Genomic DNA, 19,928 nt, shown 5'->3' on the forward strand with positions numbered 1-19,928 from the left:
GAGGCGCGGCCCCTTGCTCCAGCTCTGGCCTTGTTTCTGACACCACAGCAGATCCCGATGAGCAAAGTGAGATGTGACTATGACCCCAGGATGTTTTGCTGCCTGAGTGACCCCGAGGGGTTCCAACTGCTCTCTGTCACAGAGACTTGACTGGACTTAGCCTGGGTTGGGGCAGAGCATAGTGGTGAAGGACGAGAAACTCAGCCCCTCCAACTGCAAAGTAGGGAGGGCTGTGGTGACAAGCAGCAAGCCATGCTGTGGGTCAGCACCTGCCATTCCTGCTGCCATAGAGGCTGTGGGGCTGTGCCTGCCCGGGTGAGAGGGCGGCACCCAGGCCCTGTTCCACACACTCATGCTGCCGCGGGGGTATGGCCCGGACCTGGCTCGCTGCCGTAGGCTGCCTGGACTTACCGTTCCCATGTTAAAACCTTCGGAAATGTTTCTTAGCCTCTTGGTCTTAGTGTCTCCCTCCTTCACCCCCAGTTCCACAGAGGACACTGGTGGCTGCCTACCAGGCTATAGAGTTAGGGAGCTCACACTCTCTACCACGTCACCTCAGGGAGCTCACACTCCACAGCATCCCCCGGGGAACTCACACTCCATCTCAATCACCTCAGGGAGCTCATACTCCATCTATATCCCTCAGGGAGCTCACACCCCACCTGTATCCCTCAGGCAGCTCACACTCCATCTGTATCTCTCAGGGAGCTCACACTCCATCTGTATCCCTCAGGGAGCTCACACTCCACCTCAATTACCTCAGGGAACTCACACTCCATCTGTATCCCTCAGGGAGCTCACATTCCATCTGTATCCCTCAGGGAGCTCACACTCCATCTGTATCCCTCAGGGAGCTCACACCCCATCTGTATCCCTCAGGGAGCTCACACTCCACCTCAATCACCTCAGGGAACTCACACTCCATCTGTATCCCTCAAGGAGCTCACACTCCATCTGTATCCCTCAGGGAGCTCACACTCCATCTGTATCCCTCAGGGCGCTCACACTCCATCTGTATCCCTCAGCGAGCTCACACTCCATCTGTATCCCTCAGGGTGCTCACACTCCATCTGTATCCCTCAGGGAGCTCACACTCCATCTGTATCCCTCAGGGAGCTCACGCTCCGTCTGTATCCCTCAGGGAGTTAACACTCTGTCTGTAACCCTCAGGGAGCTCACACTCCATCTGTGTCCCTCAGGGAGCTCACACTCCACAGCATCACCTCTGGGACCTCGCATTCCATCTGCATCCCTCAGGAAGTCCCCAGGTCCCTCTGTGGGTACACTTGCACCCGTGCCTCACAGATGAACAGGGAGAGCGCTGGAGTCCCACATTTGTAATGCAGAGCCTGGATCTGGGCTGGCCTGGCTGACTCAGAGCCTGGAGACTTGGCTCCTGTTCCACACTTTTTTTTGTTTTTCAGAGATAGCATCTCACTCTCTCACCCAGGCTGGAATGCAGTGGCACCATCATAGCTCACTGCAGCCTCACCCTCCTGGGCTCAAGTGATCCTTCCACCTAGCATCCCAAGGAGCTGAGACCACAGGTGCACACCACCAAGCCCGGCTAATTTTTTAAATTTTTTGTAGAGACAGTGTCTCACTATGTTGCCCAGGCTGGTCTCGAACTCCTGGCCTCAAGCGACCCTCCTACCTCATCCTCCCAAAGTGCTCGGATTCCAGCAGCCATGCCTGGCCTCTGCACACATTTAACAAACTTCCCTGGGTGTCCTCATGGGACATAGTCATCCACTCCTCCCAGGCATGGCAAGGTGTGGCAGGAGAGAACGTCACCTGGGAGACGGTGATGCCGCCCTTCCTGGCCAGCTCTTCTTTGGCTTCTTCGCTGGGGTAAGGGTTGTTCAGATGGGAGTAAAAATACTCATTCAGCACTTCCGTCGCCTGCTTGCTGAAATTCCGCCGCTTGCGCCTGCAAAAACAGCCAGCCTTAGTAGGTGTTAATATGCTGGGACTCCAGTACCACCCCCACCTCTAGTTCTGAGTATGATTTTCCAGTAGTTCTGAAAACAGCAATCACTTGAGGTCAGGAGTTTGAGACCAGCCTGGTCAACATAGTGAAACCCCGCCTCTACTAAAAACACAAAAATTAGCTGGGCATGGTGGCGGGCACCTGTAATCCCAGCTACTCGGGAGGCTGAAGCAGGAGAATCGCTTGAACCCGGGAAGTGGAGGTTGCAGTGAGTGGAGATCGCACCACTGTACTCCAGCCTGGGCACCAGAGTGAGACTCAGTCTCAAATAAATAAATAAATACAAACAAAATAAAATAAAAATGAAAACAGCAATACTTCAGGCCTTCTTCCCAAGAGGCTGTGAGGCCTCCAACCGTGACTGCGGACACAGCCTCCAGGGCTGTCTTCAACCCAAGCCAGCACTACTTCCCTCCAGTCCCTCAGAGCCAGCCCTTGAGGTTTTGGGTGCGTACAGGCCCTGACCTGGCATCGAGCAGCTGCGAGCGCAGGGTCATCACCGCCTCACAGGTGCTCTGCTTCAACTGCATCTGGATGGCGCTGAACTTGCCGTGAATGGCGCCAACCACGCGCTCAATCTCCTTAGGGGAGACGGGCCTCATCCTGCTCTGCTCCTGGAGGAGGTTGGTGACGTGCGTGGTGAACTCACGACAGGCCTGGGGTGGGAGCACAGACACGCCGGCCTGTGACTAGGCAGCAGGGTGGCACAGGGCAGCAGGTTCCACAGCGGAGCGGCCGCCTGCCACCCCCTGTAGCTCACACACCGGCGGGTGACTGTTAAGTAAATGGAAAGGGCTTTCAGTAACAATCGGCCACCTCTGCAGCGACCAACTGCATGGACTCCCTGTTCTGCGCCACGAAAGAAAGGTGGTTAGCGTTCCGTGTTTTGCTTTGACAAATGCGCATTCACATGACAGAAACTCTTCCATGCAGAAAGATCACCTGTTCATATTTCTCTAGCTCAGAGTGGTAAATCTGTCGGATCTGGGACAGCTTGGCCCTGTAGTCAGAGTGCTCAATGCTATTGTCATTTGGACAGCCACCTGGTGTTGCTGTGCCGGCCCTGGCCACCGCTCTTCCTCTTCCTCTCTTCTCGGGCCTGCACACGCCCTCAGCCAGCAGCATGTTATCCAGCCTCAGGAGCTGGGCGTCAGGGGGATCTTCGTCCTGAATGCCACGAATGCTTACCACTAGATAAGAGAGATGGGGACAAATCGCAATTCATTTTCTGGAGAGAAAACAAACCGTGAGAAAACGTGAGCACTGGTGTTATGTCTGAAGATTTTTGCATAGAACCCTTCGGGAGAAAGGAATACTCCACTTTATCACCAAATTGGATGATGGACACTGAGCACCCCGCTATCACCAAATTGGATGATGGACACTGAGCACCCCGCTAAGACATGGGTCCAAGTGCCATCCTTAGAGCATAGTCTGGGGAGGATCAGGGAGAGACAGGTCACAGTTTGGCATAGCCCATGAGGGCAAACCTTGGTCACAGCTGTGTGCACGCAGCAGGGCCAGGCAGGTGCCTGTTGCTGGGGACACCTGAACCTCTGAACCGAGTCTCAAGAAGTGCTGGGGAAGAGGGGGCACCCGAGATGCTGCATACTGATAAAGGCAAGTGGCAGGCTGGCATCGGCAGCGTGGCTGGCCTGCGCCCAGGACTGTGCAGCTGTAGGCCTGCTGTAGCTGGTGCATGGGGTATGTGTGTGTCGGGGTGGGGGTGCTGTTATAAAACTGGAGAGGAAAAGCCTGATAAGAAAGGGCCAGAAAAGATGAAATAACCCACTGAAAGATTTTAAGCAGAGAAACAAGATAATGGGTACTACAATTTGGAAATGCCGTCCCAGCTCTGCAGAGACGGGACCTGCATAGGGGCAGGGCTGGACTGCAGGGGAAGCAGTCAAAGGGCAGCCACCGTCAAGGTATACACAGCTGTGGGGTCTGCAGGTCAGCTACAGGGCAGTCAGAGAACCCCCAGGATTCATGCCCCGGGACACGGGTGTCAGAGAAGGGAAGACTCCAGGGTCATTCCCAGATTCCGCCGTGGGCAGCACAGCCAATGGCGCCGCATTCTCCCAAGTAAAAAGCCTGGAGCTGCAGCTCATGCAGGTGGTGCTGGGTGAAAAGGTGGCTTCATGGCCGGGCACAGTGGCTCACGCCTGTAATCCTAGCACTTTAGGAGGCTAAGGCGGGCGGATCACTTGAGGTCAGGAGTTCGAGATCAGCCTGGCCAACACGGTGAAACCCCATCTCTACTAAAAATACAAAAATTAGCCAAGCGTGGTGGCGCCTGCCTGTAATCCCAGCTACTAGGGAGGCTGAGGCAGGAGAATTGCTTGAACCTGGGAGGCAGAGGATGCAGTGAGCTGAGATCTTGCTACTGCACTCTAGCCTGGGGGATAGAGAGACCCCGTCTCAAAAAAAAAAAAAAAAAAAAAAAGTGTTCTCTTAGAATCAGGCTTTTTTTTTTGAGATGGAATCTCATTCTGTCACCCAGGCTGGAGTACAATGGCATGGTCTCCGCTCACTGCAACCTCTGCCTCCCGGGTTCAAGTGATTCTCCTGCCTCAGCCTCCTGAGTAGCTGGGACTACAGGTGCGCGCCACCATGCCCGGCTAATTTTTGTATTTTTAGTAGAGACAAGGTTTCACTATGTTGGCCAGGCTGGTCTCGAGCTCCTGACCTCATAATCCGCCTGCCTTGGCCTCCCAAAGTGCTGGGATCACAGGCATGACCCACCGTGCCGGGCCAGAATCAGGCTATCTTAATACGGTCAGCTACTAACCGAATTAGTGCTCAGATGACAATTCTGTTTGATTATATCATATATTTAGTCATTTACAAGTATCCCTTTCTTATTCCCTACATAACAGATGAACCTTTTCTGTCAAAAACTCACTAGTCAAAACTGAAGGAACTCAAGCGATATCCTTGTAAGAATTTTCCTTAGAGAGTTCCACTTCAGGCTGGGCGCGGTGGCTCATGCCTGTAATCCCAACACTTTGGGAGGCCAAGATGGGCGGATCACCTGAGGTCGGGAGTTCGAGACCAGCCCAGCCAACGTGGAGAAACCCCATCTCTACTAAAAATACAAAATTAGCCGGGCATGGTGTTGGGTGTCTGTAATCCCAGCTACTTGGGAGGCTGAGGCAGGTGAATCGCTTGAACCCGGGAGATGGAGGTTGCAGTGAGCCGAGATCACGCCATTGCACTCCAGGCTGGGTGACAAGGGCGAGACTCCGTCTCAAAAAAAAAAAAAAAAAAAGAGATTTCTACTTCAACACTTAGTGCTAGTTTATTAAGCACACATGCAACAGATTTTATAAACCAGGATTTTGAACAAAAGACAAAAAAAATTAGCAACCAGATCCAAGGACTGACCACAAACCTGAAGGGGGTGGGTCGCCCCTTCACAGCTGTGGGTGTTTCTCGTTGGGTGGAACGAGAGACTTGGAAAAGGAAAAGACACAAAGTGAAGAGAAAGAAATAAGGGGACCCAGGGGACCAGCGTTCAGCAGATGGAGGATCCCACTGGCTTCTGAGTTCCCTTAGTATTTATTGATTACTTATCGGTGTTCTTCAGAGAGGGGGATGTGTCATGGTCACAAGACAATAGTGGGGAGAGGGTCAGCAGACAAACACGTGAACAAAGGCCTTTGCATCATAGACAAGGTAAAGAATCAAGCGCTGTGCTTTAGAAATGCATAGACATAAACATTTCAATGCTTTGTTAAGCAGTACTGCCGCCCACATGTCTCACCTCCAGCCCTAAGGCAGTTTTTCCCTATCTCAGTAGATGGAACGTACAATCGGGTTTTATACCGAGACATTCCATTGCCCAGGGACAGGCAGGAGACAGATGCCTTTGTCTTGTCTCAACTGCAAGAGGTATGCCTTCCTCTTATACTAATCCTCCTCAGCACAGACCCTTTACGGGTGTCAGGCTGGGGGACGGTCAGGTCTTTCCCTTCCCACGAGGCCATATTTCAGACTATCACATGGGGAGAAACCTTGGACAATACCTGGCTTTCCTAGGCAGAGGTCCCTGCGGCCTTCCGCCTTCCGCAGTTTTTGTGTCCCTGGGTACTTGAGATTAGGGAGTGGTGATGACTCTTAAGGAGCATGCTGCCTTCAAGCATTTGTTTAACAAAGCACATCTTGCACAACCCTTAATCCATTTAACCTTGAGTTTGACACACCACATGTTTTAGAGAGCACGGGGTTGGGGGTAAGGTCACAGATTAACAGCATCTCAAGGCGGAAGAATTTTTCTTAATACAGAACAAAATGGAGTCTCATGTCTACTTCTTTCTATACAGACATATTAACAATCTGATCTCTCTTGCTTTTCCCCACACAAACCTGGTGCTTAATATAGGACAGTGTCGGCCAGGCGCAGTGGCTCATGCCTGTAATCCCAGCGCTTTGGGAGGCCAAGGCGGGTGGATCACCTGAGGTCAGGGGTTCAAGACCAGCCTGACCAACATGGAGAAACCCGATCTCTACTAAAAATAGAAAATTAGCCGGGCATGATGGCACATGCCTGTAATCCTAGCTACTCGGGAGGCTGAGGCAGGAGAATCGCTTGAACCCGGGAGGTGGAGGTTGCGGTGAGCCGAGATCACACCACTGTACTCCAGCCTGGGCAACAAGAGTAAAACTCCATCTCCAAAAAAAAAAAATGTATATATATACACACACACACACACACACACACACACACATACACACATATATATATACACACATATATATATAGGATAGTGTCCCACCTTCTCCAAAACTGTTTCTTACTCGATTAAAATTGGAAAAAGCAATATGAGAAAAATGGGAAGATTGCAAGAAGAATCCACACACCCTGTTACACTTTCAAGGTAGAATAGATGGCGGCACAAAGTTGCAGACATGCAGAGACTTAACCACAAGTACCCAGGCAGTGAACGTCCACGGCACAAATTAGTCATGCAAACTAGCCATAAATTTGTCTAATTTGATAATAAGAACATAAACTATAATAGAAACAGCCAAAGTAGCTAATCCATGAGATTGGTTAAGTAAATTATGATAGAACCATAAAATAAAGCCGCCAGCAACTCTATTTTCTTTTTTTTGTTTTTTTTTCTGAGATGGAGTCTTGCTCTGTCTCCCAGGCTGGAGTGCAATGGCGCAATCTTGGCTCACTGCAACCTCCGCCTCCCGGGTTCAAGCAATTCTTCTGCCTCAGTCTCCTGAGTAGCTGGGATTACAGGCGCTCGCCACCATGCCTGGCTAATTTTTGTATTTTTAGTAGAAACAGGGTTTCACCATGTTGGCCAGGCTAATCTCAAACTCCTGACCTCAAGTGATCCACCTGCCTTGGCCTCCCAATGTGCTGGGATTACAGGCGTGAGTCACCACACCCAGCCTCACACCCAGATAATTTTTGTATTTTTAGCAGATACGGGGTTTCACCATGTTCCCCAGGTTAGTCTCGAACTCCTGAGCTCAAGCGATCCACCTGCCTCGGCCTCCCAAAGTGCTGGGATTACAAGCGTGAGCCGCCGCACCTGGCCTGTTTCTAAAATTTCTATCACCAAGTCTATGAAAAATCATCACCAGGAATGAGGGCATCAGGATACGTCCCCTTGGGAGGCTGAACTATATCAGAGTGGATATTCCTCAAACTGCTTTTGTGCATATCACTCAAGCTTGACCCTGTCTCTTCAAAGACGCCCTCCTCTGCCTCCACGTACTTATTTAAGCAGACACTACAGGCTATACTTGGTGCCAGCTCCCTGCAGCCCGTGGCCACTGCGGCCCTTGGCCTCAGAGCTTCAGAAAACACCCCCTCTCCCTGAGTGCCAGGCTGAACTGCAGGTTCCCACCACCTCACACTCAAGGTCCCTCCCCACCGGCTCACTCAGTCTCTTTGGGCTGCACTGAGGCTCTTTCTGAAATGGCTGAAGGAAAAGTGTCCCTTTTATTAGCTGGCAGCCAGCCTTCCAGTTTCGTGGCCCAATTTTCCTTTTTTTTCTTTTTTTTTTTTTAAAGACAGAGTCTCTCTCTGTCGCCCAGGCTCAAGTGCAGTGGTGGGATCTCAGCTGACTGCAGCCTCCACCTCCTGGGTTCAAGCGAGTCTTCTACCTCAGCCTCCCGAGTAGCTGGGGTTACAAGCATGCGCCACGATGCCTGGCTAATTTTTGTTTTTGTTTTTTTCAAGAGAATTAAATCGTTTATTGATTACAACTTTTGTATTTTTAGTAGAGATGGGGTTTCACCATGTTGAACAGGCTGGTCTCGAACTCCTAACTTCAGGTGACCCACCCACCTTGGCCTCCCAAAGTGCTGGGATTACAGGCGTGAGCCACCATGCCCAGCCTGGAGACTCAATTTTCTAATAATCTTACTTTATCTTCAAGAAGCTCCACCATCCTGGCTAACACGGTGAAACCCCGTCTCTAACAAAAATATAAAAAAAATAATTAGCCAGGCGTGGTGGCGGGTGCCTGTAGTCCCAGCTACTCGGGAGGCTGAGGCAGCAGAATGGCGTGAACCCGGGAGGCGGAGCTTGCAGTGAGCCAAGATTGAGCCACTGCACTCCAGCCTGGGCGACAGAGCGAGACTCCGTCTCAAAAAAAAAAAAGAAGCTCCAGCTGTCTGTTTTAGTTCCTCCCACTGCCAGCACCATGAGCGAGGACAGCCCACTTGGAATGATGCTCATGGGGTGCTGTGCCTATAATCTGGGCCTTACAGATCTGGGTGACAGTCACAACAAGTGGACACCCTCGGACAGCCAGGTAAAGGCCGCTCCCAGAATTAGCCTGTGTTTGCCTATTCCTCATAATGACCCTCCCCTCTCCTGCTAATCTCTCCTGGCTCAAAACAGACAATGATTGTCCTCTCTGTGGTCCCTCTGTTTTCAAATCCTATTGATTCCGCCTAACAATCAACTTTCCACTTATCCCTCCCTGGGCCCCTACTGTGCTAACCCTCTCCTGCCCTTTGTGACCTGTGGAGGAAAGTCTCTCCCCCTCCATCCCTCATGCACACCTGCAGGCCAGCCCTCTTCAAACACATCATGCCGCTCTTTCGTTCAAAAGAAACCCAGCCTCTAACATCTTTCTGGACCTGCCTTTGGAACTGTTCCCTCGCGGAGCCTTGCACGGCCTCTGACAAGCACAGATGTCCCACGTGCCCCTGAATCTTGTTCAGCAGTTCCTTCCTGAGCACCTGTGGAGGTCGTGGCCAGGCGTCATGTGTGGGCGGAGGATACACAGGACTCAGTCCCTCCACACAGGACCTCAGCATGCTCTGACAGCCAGGGCGAGGAAAGCCACCTCCACACCTTCCATTACAGGCCCAATTGAAGCAGGGAAAGGAGCATGGTCGATGTTGGCACATGCAGTGTAATGAGAGTGTGTTCACGTGGGTGTGAAATGCAGGGCTGCTGCAGAATATGTGGCATTCTTTCATTCATTCATTTATGTATTTAGGGGCCGGGCGAGGTGGCTTATATCTATAATCCCAGCACTTTAGGAGGCTGAGGTGGTAGGATTGCTTGACCTCTGGAGTTCAAGACCAGCCTGGGCAACATGGTGAGATCCTGTCTCTAAAAAAAAATTTTTTTTTTTTTCTTGAGACAAAGTCTTGCTCTGTTGCCAGGCTGGAGTGCAGTGGCACGATCTCGGCTCACTGCAACCTCCAACTCCTTGGTTCAAGCGATTCTCCTGCCTCAGCCTCCCAAGTGGCTGGGATTACAGGCACACGCCACCATGCCCAGCTAATTTTTGTATATTTAGTAGAGACGGGTTTTCACCATGTTGGCCAGGATGGTCTCGAGCTCCTGACCTCGTGATCCACGCACCTTGGCCTACCAAAGTGCTGGGATTACAGGCGTGAGCCACCGCACCTGGCCAAAAAAAAAAAAAATTTTTTTTTTAAATCATTTACTTATCCAACAACAAACATCTGGGAGCCCATCACAAGCCAGGTACCACACTAAGTGTTGAGGATTTTTATTGTATTTATTACTTTTGGGGTCTGTCTTTGTTGCCTAGGGTGGAATATAGTAGCGTCATCATAGCTTTCTGTAAGCTCGACCTGCTGGGGTCAAACGATCCTCCTGCCTCAGCTTCCTGAGTAGTTGGAACTATACACATGCCACCACACCTGGCAAATTTTTTTATTTTTGTAGAGATGGGGTCTCACTATGTTGCCCAGGCTGGTCTCAAACTCCTGTCCTCAAGCGAGCCTCCACCTTGGCCTCCCGAAGTGCTTGGGATTATGGTTGTGAGCCACCACACCTGGCCCGAGGATTTTAAAAATATATACCAAAACCCACAGGACTTACTGTTCTCCAATTAAAACTCTCAAATTACAGTGAGAGGCTGAGGCGGGCGAGTCACCTAAGGTCAAAAGTTCAAGACCAGCCTGGCAAACATGGTGAAACACCATCTCTACTAAAAATACAAAAATTAGCTGAGCATGGTGGTGCACGCCTGTAATCCCAGCTACTCCGGAGGCTGAGGCTGCAGTGGGCCAAGATCGTGCCACTGCACTCCAACCTGGGAAACAGAGCGAGACTCCATGTCAAAAAAAAAAAAAAAACTCTCAAATTAAAGTGAGAACACCTGTGCCTTTCCATTTACTCTTCACGGGATATGCATTGTACAGTATTTCTGGAGAAGAGTTTTGAGATACTGGTTAACCTTGAAAAAGTGCATAATTTTTAATCTCCAAATTCCCATTCTGTACCTGGAATTTATCCTACAGGGGTACTGACACCTACAAACAAAGATGTATTTACAGGAGGCACAGTGTTTGTAATCGTGGGCAACCAGAAGGGTGCAGATGTGCACGAGTTTGGGCACAGACAGCATAACTGTCACCCTCGGGCCCTGTGGTGTCACCTGTGAGTCTCTTGAGGGTGCCATTATGAGGCAATCAGATGTGATAAGCCTTATTTCTTTAAGATTACACATTTTTGGCTGGGCTTGGTGGCTCACGCCTGTAATCCCAGCACTTTGGGAGGCAGGCGGATCTTGAGGTCAAGAGGTCGAGACCATCCTGGCCGACACAGTGAAACCCTGTCTCTACTAAAAATACAAAAATTAGCCAAGCGTGGTGGCGCACGCCTGTAGTCCCCACTACTTGGGAGGCTGAGGGAGGGGAATCGCTTGGAACTGTGAGGCAGAGGTTGCAGTGAGCTGACATCGTGCCACTGCACTCCAGCCTGGCGACAGAGAGAGACTCCATCTAAAAAAATAATAATTAAAAAAAAAAAAAAAGATTATGCTTTTGAGGCTGGGCGCAGTGGCTCACGCCTATAATTCTAGCACTTTGGGAGGCCGAGGCAGGTGGATCACTTGAGGCCAGGAGTTCGAGACTAGCCTGGCCAACATGGTGAAAACCCATCTCTACTAAAAAAAAAAAAAAAAAAAAAAATTAGCTGGGTGTGATGGCACAAGGCTGTAATCTCAGCTACTTGGGAGGCTGAGGCAGGAGAACTGCCTGAACCCAGGAGGTGGAGGTTGTAGTAAGCCAAGATCATGCCACTGCACTCCAGCCTGGGAAACAGAGCAAGACTCCATCTCAAAAAAAAAAATATGCATTTTTGCTGTATATGTGTTATAAGCAAAAGCAAAACTTAAAAAGCTAAGTTACCAAGGAGAACCGCTGTGCCTTGGTTGCCACCATCAGTCCATGCTGGGGACATCTGCCCTGCCAGCTGCCGCTTGGGTGGCGCCTACAACAGCTCCCTCAGCACCGTGCCTTTGTGCTCCCCGTACACTGCTGCTGGCCTAATTATGGTCATTAGACATGCGTTACCATCAATTACAGCAAGCTCAGTTCCGGTGACTGTTCCAGAGTTTCTCAGCTGTGCTCCTCAGCTCCCCCAGGGCCCTTGACTGGCAGGCAGGGAGGCTGGAGGTACCAGAAGCTCGGTTCAGGGATACCATCTGTCGGAGGCACTCACATGGGGAAACAGACCTAAGACAAAGGTATCCCCCTCCTCAAACTGCCAGGTTTCCTTCTGTTCCTAACTTACTGTGTGTGACAGAAACTCCAGTAAATCAAACAATGACATAAAATCGGGATTATGTTTTTCTAAGAAACAATATGGCAATGCTGTGAGCCGAATGTTTGTGTCACCTCCAAATTCACATGTTGAAGCCCTAACTCCCAACGTGACTATTTGGAGGTGAGGCTTTTAGGAGGCAATTAAGGTTAAATGAGGTCATAAGGATGTGGCTCTGATCTGATAGGATTAATGTCCTGATGGGCAGAGACCCCAGGGAGCTCGCTTTCCCAAAGAGGTCATGTGAGCTCACAGTAAGATGGCAGCCGCCTACAAGCCAAGAGAAAAGACCTCATAATGAACTCTATCTGGCCAGCACCTTCGTCTGGGACTTTCTAGGCCCCAGAACTGTGAGAAATACATTTCTGTTTTGTAAACCACCCAGTCTGGGCCGGGCGTGGTGGCTCACACCTGTAATCCCAGCACTTTGGGAGGCCAAGGCGGGTGGATCACAAGGTCAATAGATCGAGACCATCCTGGCCAACATGGTGAAACCCCATCTCTACTAAAAATACAAAAATTAGCTGGGCGTTGTGGTGCGTGCCTGTAATCTCAGCTATTCAGGAGGCTGAGGCAGGAGAATCGCTTAAACCCGGGAGGCGGAGGTTGCAGTGAGCCGGGATTAAGCCACTCCAGCCTGGCAACAGAGTGAGACTCCGTCTCAAAAAAAAAAAAAAAATCACCCAGTCTGTGGCATTTTGTTAGGGTGGCCTGAGTAGACTAAGACAGTCACATAACCCCAAGTTGCTTTAATTTTTCTCCCCAGGAACAAAGATGTGGGGAAAAGCAAAAGGCTCAGAGGGGACCCTCCTTTGCCCTGACTTCCCCAAGCTGCTCACCTGCCCCCGCACCCACTCAGCAGTGCTCTCACTTGGCAGCAGGCTGTGCTCCTGCCTCCTTCCCACAGCAAGTGGGAGCCATCTCTGGGACCCCAGCCCCATAGGGAGAAGACTAACCCATGGATTAAATCAGATGCCCTGACTGACCCCTTGGGTCTGCCACTTTCCAATCATGTGGCTGTCAGTGGTCACTCCGCTGGCTGCAGGCCCCATTTGTGAATGGAGCTGCCCCAGGCAACTGACTGGATGGAATTACATAGAACTGCAGGCCTGGCCCAGAGCCCATCAGGGTATGGGACTAAGCAAAACACTCACCTCACGCACTCCCTGCTGTCTCAAATCAGCAAGAAGCTGGCCCCTCAAAAGCAGAGGCAGGGCCTCCTGTGCCAATCAATCGATCGTGGAGGCTGAGCCTCCTCCCCATCTCCCCCCACCATCCACAGCCGGAATGAGCGTTGGAGACGGATTAAACTGTGGAATCTGGGACAGAGGGTTGACGCCTGGTGAGAGGCGGCCGAATCTCTCTCTGAGGAGTCCTTTGGTGACAGAAAGCCCAAGTCTAGTGTGCGGACCTGAGTCACAGCTTGCTCTGATCACACAGGCGCAGGCACGGACAAACATGTCCACCTGCCCTCGGGCCCACCCACCGAGTCTGGAACTGACAGTGCCGGTGACTCTGCACAGGTGAGAATTGACATAAAGGAGAAAACATGGGGACTTCCTGCTTTCTAGAAACCTTTCGAGGCTTTTTCAGTCACTTACTGGGCACCTACTGAGTGCTGGGCCTGAGCTTTGAGGATGACAAGTGGCTGCTGCTTGCCCTGGGGGGATAAGAACCAGGGTCTTGCTGCTGCTACCGGGGTCTCCTGTGCTACTGGCCTCCTGACCAGTGACCTTTAGAAAGAACAGGGCCACTGGCCACAGTTCTGCTGGTGGGACCCAGCGTAGTAACTGGGACCTGAGCTGAGGTTAACTTTCCTGTCCCGATTTTCAGAATGAGAGCTCAACCTCCATCAGCTCCAGCTTATCTTGTAGTCAAAGAGCCAAAGGTAATAAGGACATGAGTTCTACAAGGCATTCTGGCAAGGTGCTCACCAGGAGCCACTTTCATTTGTTGTGAGGGTGTTTCCTCCCTAAACAAGGCCTCTGATTTTGGAGGACAGGGATAGCGGAGGCAGGTGGTAAATAACCTTCTGTACTTAGACCCCAACTGCTTAAAATAAAAAACACCAGCTATTGGGAAGGTCACTCAGGCAGGAGTGCAGTGGCATGCTGCAGCCTTGACTTCCTGGGCTCAAGTGATCCTCCCGCCTCAGCCTTCTGAGTAGCCGGGGACTACAGGCATGCGCCACCCTGCCCAGCTAATTTTTATATTTTTTGTAGATACGAGGTTTTGCCATGTTGCCCAGGCTGGTCTTGAACTCCTGGATTCAAGTGATTCTCCTGACTTGGCCTCCCAAAGTACTCGGATTACAGGCATGAACCACTACGCCCGACCAGATTTTACCTTGTTTAGAGTAGGACTCCTAGAAAGGTGATCTGTCCTCTGGGCCTGCCCACACCTGTTACCTGCCTACAGCGAGGCAAGCACAGACACCAGCATCTGCACGTGGAAATGTATTGCAATTTGACAGAGTAATTTGATGTCTATTGAATTTAACACAACTTTTGGCCTTACTGACTTGTATGTCTGTTTTATTTTTCCTTTCTTTTCCCCAGTAGTTCATCTTGCTTCTGTTTTACATGGCCACCATGCTGGGGTGGCCAAAACCCTGCCTGAGGCTGGAGGGGCCTGAAGGCTGAGCCTGAGCTGCTGCTGGAAGCTCTGATGAGCCTCTGAACCACCACAGTCCCAGATCCAAACTCTCAGGGCCCATAAGAGCTGGGGTGGAACAGTCCAGAATTGAGAGTAAACCTATTTCCTCGCACACATCTGTAGGATGCCTGCTTCCCCTCTGCGTCATTACTGTCTTTCGGGTGGTGGCGGCACTGCCACTTGGAAGGATCCGGCGTTCCGCGTTCCTGTGTCAGGGAAGTGATGACAGAGGGAAGAGCGCCCGCTCTAGCGCTTCCAGTGGAGAAAATGCCATGACACCAAACAAGGAAGGGGAGACAAAGGCCACGCTGCAGGAGGAGCGACCTGCTCGCTTTGGGAGACCTGTTTGGTGGGAAGCAGGCCTGTCCAACCCCAAGAATGCCAGCCCAGAGGTGTCAGGAAGGCTGCGGGAACCCAGGCCATGCGGTGCTGCCATTGGCTTTGGGAGCTGAGGGACTGGACAAGGTTATTGGCCAAGGAAGGTGTTCCTGCCAAGATGCAAGGTGACAGTGTGGGAATAGGCAGGGGCTTCCAAGTGGCTGGGTGGTGCTCTGAGCAGCAGGAGATGAGACTGGCTGTGAGAGGCCCATGGAGGAAGTGGTACCGCCCGATTCCCCAGGAGAGTGCCCTGGGATGTGAAGGACATCATGGGGTGGCTCCAGCAGGAGGTTGGGGAGCCCAACACAGTGAAGGCAGAAGGCCAGCAGGACTCTTCCATAAGAACCCAAGGCCCCCTACCTTTGGGATCTGGCCTCATTTGCTCCTGGCACCTCCCACCCCCCAAACCCTGCTGCTGCTTGCTCCTCTCACCTCTCAGCTCCAATCTAGCTTCCCAGTGATATGGGAGTGGGGCAGGGAAGTGCTGGGTAGAGAAGGGCGGGGTCCCTGGCGAGGGCTCCACCCTCGGGCCTGTGCCCTCGGACCTAAGTAAGAACAAGCATTTCTGTTTTTGTGGCCAAAGAGTTGCCTTTTGGCCTGCCACACCCCACATCTTGTGCCCAAATAAGCCTGAGACCTTAAGCAGACACACACAAGCAGCTGGACGTTGAGAAGAACACACCAGCAGAAGAACACACCAATAGACGCTGGTGGGCCATTGATGGTGGAACGATGCGGACACCGAGGGAAATCCAGGAGAGCCCAGTCGCTGAGTGGCCCAACTCCAGGGCAAGACCACCTTCCCAATCCAACCCCCTTTGGGCCCCCCATCCATCTGCTGAGAGCTACCTACACCACTCAATAAAACCTTGTACTCGTTCTCCAAGCCCACATGTGATCCGATTTTTCCAGTACACTAAGGCAAGAACCCCAGAATACAGAAAGCCCTTTGTCCTTGAGACAGGGCAGAGGGTCTAACTGAGCTGATTAACACAAGAAGCCTGCGGACAGCTAAGCTGAAAGAGCACACTGTAACGCACGCCCACTGGGGCTTTGGGAGCTATAAACACAACCCTAAGACGCTGCGCTGCCCCCACGCTCCCCCCACCTGCCTGACTGCATGCTCCCCCTTAGGGGTTTGAGCTGTGGGGCACCGAAGAAGTGAGCCACACCCCTGTCACACGCCCTGCAAAGGGGAAAAGGGAACACTCCTGTTTCACCAGGGCTCCGGGAACACCAAGCTCAGGCCTGCGTCATGAACTCTTTCCCAGCAAGAAAGCGGAGGTGGCCAGGCACGGTGGCTCATGCCTGTAATCCCAGCACTTTGGGAGGCTGAGGTAGGTGGATCACCTGAGGTCAGGAGTTCTAGACCAACCTGACCAACATGGCGAAATCCTGTCTTTACTGTGATCCCAGCTTCTTGGGAGGCTGAGACATGAGAATAGCTTGAACCTGGGAGGTGGAGCTTGCAGTGGGCCGAGATCGTGCCATTGCACTCCAGCCTGGGCAACAGACCGAGACTCCGTCTCAAAAAACAAAACAAAACAAAACAAAGATGCAGAAAGGCCAGGTGCAGTGGCTCACACCTGTAATCCCAGCACTTTGGGAGGCTGAGGTGGGAAGATCACTTCAGCTCAGGAGTTTGAGACCAGCCTGGGCAACATAGCAAGACCCCATCTCTACAAAAAATTTTAAAAAATGAGTCAGGTGTGGTGGCACACACCTGTAATCTCAGCTACTCAAGAAGCTGAGATAGGAAGATCGCTTGAGCCCGGGAGTCTGAGGCTGCAGTAAGTTGTGACCGTGCCACTGCACTCCAGCCGGTTCGACAAAGCAAGACCCCCTCCCCCGCCAAAAAAAAGATACAGAAAATTAACAAAATCAATGAAAACCCTTGGGCAAACCTGGTCAGGCACGGTAGCTCATGCCCTAATCCCAGCACTTTAGGAGGCTGGGGTTGGGGGATCGCCTGAGGTCAGGAGTTCCAGACCAGCCTGGCCAACATAGTGAAACCCCATCTCTACTAAAAATAGAAAAAGCTTACGCCTGTAAACCCAGCACTTTGGGATGTTGAGGCAGGCAGATCACCTCAGGTCGAGAGTTGGAGACCAGCCTGACCAACATGGAGAAATCCCATCTCTACTAAAAATACAAAATTAGCTGGGCGTGGTGGCACATGCCTGTAATCCCAGCTACTGCGGAGGCTGAGGCAGGAGAATCGCTTGAACCCAGGAGGTGGAGGTTGTGGTGAGCCGAGATCATGCCATTGCACTACAGCCTGGGCAACAAGAGCGAAATTTCGTCTCAAAAGGGAGAGGAAGGAGAGGAGAGGAGGGGAGGGGAGGGGAGGGGAGGGGAGGAGAGGGAGAGAGAAAGAAAGGGAGAAAGGGAGAAAGGGAGAAAGGAAAGGGAGAAATGGAGAAAGGGAGAAAGGGAGAAAGAGAAAGAAAGAAAGAAAGAAAGAAGGAAAGAAAGAAAGATTAGCTGGGTGTGGTGGTGCACACCTGTAATCCCAGCTACTCGGGAGGTGGAGGCTCGAGAACCGCTTGCACCCAAGAGGTGGAGGTTGCAGTGAACCAAGATCGTGCCACTGCACTCCAGCCTGGGTGACAGAGCGAGACTCTGATTCAAAAAAATAAAAAAACCCACAGGCAAATCAAAGAATAGAAAGAACCTTCCTTAACCTGATAACGGGCATGTCCTCAAGCCCCACAGCAAACCCCAGTCTTCCTGGAGATATTTTAGAGCCACTGATTTAAATTAGACACAGGTAGGCAGGGAGGTCCCTCCTTGGCTCAGACCAGCAGGGTCCAGTCAAGGAGACCAGAAACTCAGGAGGGGGACAGACCAGCAGGCAGCAAGGCATGACGAAGAAGATGTGACCCACTCACAGGCTGAAGGGTGTCCCTACAGCTGGAGTCACCCAGAGAGTCATGGATGTAATGGACAACTTCCCCTCCCCTCCACACTGCCCCCAACAGACCTCAAGGTATGGTCTGACACGACCAAGGGCTGGTTTTTTTTTTTTTTTTTTGAGATGAAGTCTCACTCTGTTGCCTAAGCTGGAGTGCAGTGGCACAATCTTGGCTCACTGCAACCTCCACTTCCAGGGTTCAAGCGATTCTCCTGTCTCAGCCTCCCGAGTAGATGGGACTACAGGCATGCACCACCATGCCTGGCTAATTTTTGTATTTTTAGTAGAGATAGGGTTTCACTATGTTGGCCAGGCTGGTCTCCAGCTCCTGACCTCGTGATCCACCCCCCGTGGCCTCCCAAAGGGCTGGGATTACAGGCATGAGCCACCTCCTGGCCCAAGGGCTGTTTTATCTTATGGTTTCCTGGGCATCATGGGCACTGAAGTTACTCCTTAACTCTAAACAAGGAGACTTCTGGAGCCCAGCCTGTTTATATTGAGAACTGCCTGGCTTTACCTTTTAGGCCACATCCCACAGGTTAGTTCATTTAAGTAACATTCTAGGACAGGCGCTAGAACAGGCTTTGTTCTGTTCTCTGAGGCAGACCAGCCTGGCCAACATGGTGAAACCCCGTCTCTACTAAAAATATAAAATTAGCTGGGCATGGTAGTGCACACCTGTAATTCCAGCTACTTGGGAGGCTGAGGCAGGAGAATCTCTTGAACCCAGGAGGCAGAGGTTGAGGTGAGTCCAGATCGTGCCACTATACTCCAGCCTGGGTGACAGAGCAAGACTCCATCTCAAAAAAAAAAAAGTAACATTCTAGATAAATCCTTATCTTAAGTCATGGAACTTTCTCAGATCCACAGGACTTTAAAAAGAATGACCCTTAACAAACACTCATCAGTTTCTGAAATAGTGGCTGCCACACACTAGATATTCACCCAACTGAGGGATTATCACACTAGGCAAATCTCCATCATCTCTAATTAATACATCACAACCAGTCACAACTGAAGTGTCAGGCCTCTGAGCCCAAGCTAAGCCATCATATCCCTTGTGACCTGCCCGTATATATCCAGATGACCTGAAGCCACTGAAGATCCACAAAAGAAGTGAAAATACCCTTAACTGATGACATTCCACCATTGTAATTTGTTTCTGCCCCACCCTAACTGATCAATGTACTTTGTAATCTCCCCCACCCTTAAGAAGGTTCTTTGTAATTCTCTCCACCCTTGAGAATGTACTTTGTGAGATCCACCCCCTGCCTGCAAAACATTGCTCCTAACTCCACTGCCTATCCCAAAACCTATAAGAACTAATGATAATCCCACCACCCTTTGCTCTTTCCGGACTCAGCCCACCTGCACCCAGGTGAAATAAACAGCCATGTTGCTCACAGAAAACCTGTTTGGTGGTCTCTTCACACGGACACGTGAGGAATGAAGATGCTGGAACCACAATCAAATATGCAAATTAATTTCATTTCCATATGTTTACACGTTTGTTAATTAAAACCCTGCAGTTCTGAAATAAACTATTAGGTGATTTAAAAAAAAATTCCTACTGTTCTGTACATTTAAAAAATAAATAGGCCAAGCATGTGGTGGCTTATGCCTGTAGTCCTAGCACTTTGAGGGGCTGAGATGGGAGGATCACTTAAGCCCAGGAGTTCCAGGCCAGCCTGGGCAACACAGCAAGACCCCCATCTATAAAAAATACAAAAATTAGCCAGATATGATGGCTTGTATCTGTAGTCTCAGCTACTTGAGAGGCTGAGGTGGGAGGATCACCTGAACCTGGGAAGTCAAGAATGCATTGAGCCATGATCATGCCACTGTACTCCAGCCTGGGTGACAGAGCAAGAACCTGTCTCAAAAAATAAACAAACAATTATATGAACTGCTAATGCTGAGTAAAAATG

At 51.0% G+C, this 19,928-nt stretch overlaps 1 protein-coding gene across 4 annotated transcripts in view; it reads right to left on the reverse strand.

The window, feature by feature from the left end:
* Positions 1-19,928, reverse strand: part of PBX4 (PBX homeobox 4) — a 59,902-nt gene that overhangs the window by 7,734 nt on the left and 32,240 nt on the right. For all 4 annotated transcript variants that reach the window (XR_010125078.1, XM_054465096.2, XM_063658807.1 and 1 more), the window contains exons 3-5: positions 2,933-3,180; positions 2,456-2,646; positions 1,795-1,930 (exon numbers count right to left, since the gene is read on the reverse strand). Coding sequence is in view for 3 of the 4 variants with exons in the window: in XM_054465096.2 (XP_054321071.2) it covers positions 1,795-1,930; positions 2,456-2,646; positions 2,933-3,180 (575 nt within the window). In the remaining variant the exon portion in view is untranslated. The remainder of the gene's footprint in view (positions 1-1,794; positions 1,931-2,455; positions 2,647-2,932; positions 3,181-19,928) is intronic.

Source organism: Pongo pygmaeus, chromosome 20, assembly GCF_028885625.2.
Source record: "Pongo pygmaeus isolate AG05252 chromosome 20, NHGRI_mPonPyg2-v2.0_pri, whole genome shotgun sequence".
Taxonomy (NCBI): domain Eukaryota; kingdom Metazoa; phylum Chordata; class Mammalia; order Primates; family Hominidae; genus Pongo; species Pongo pygmaeus.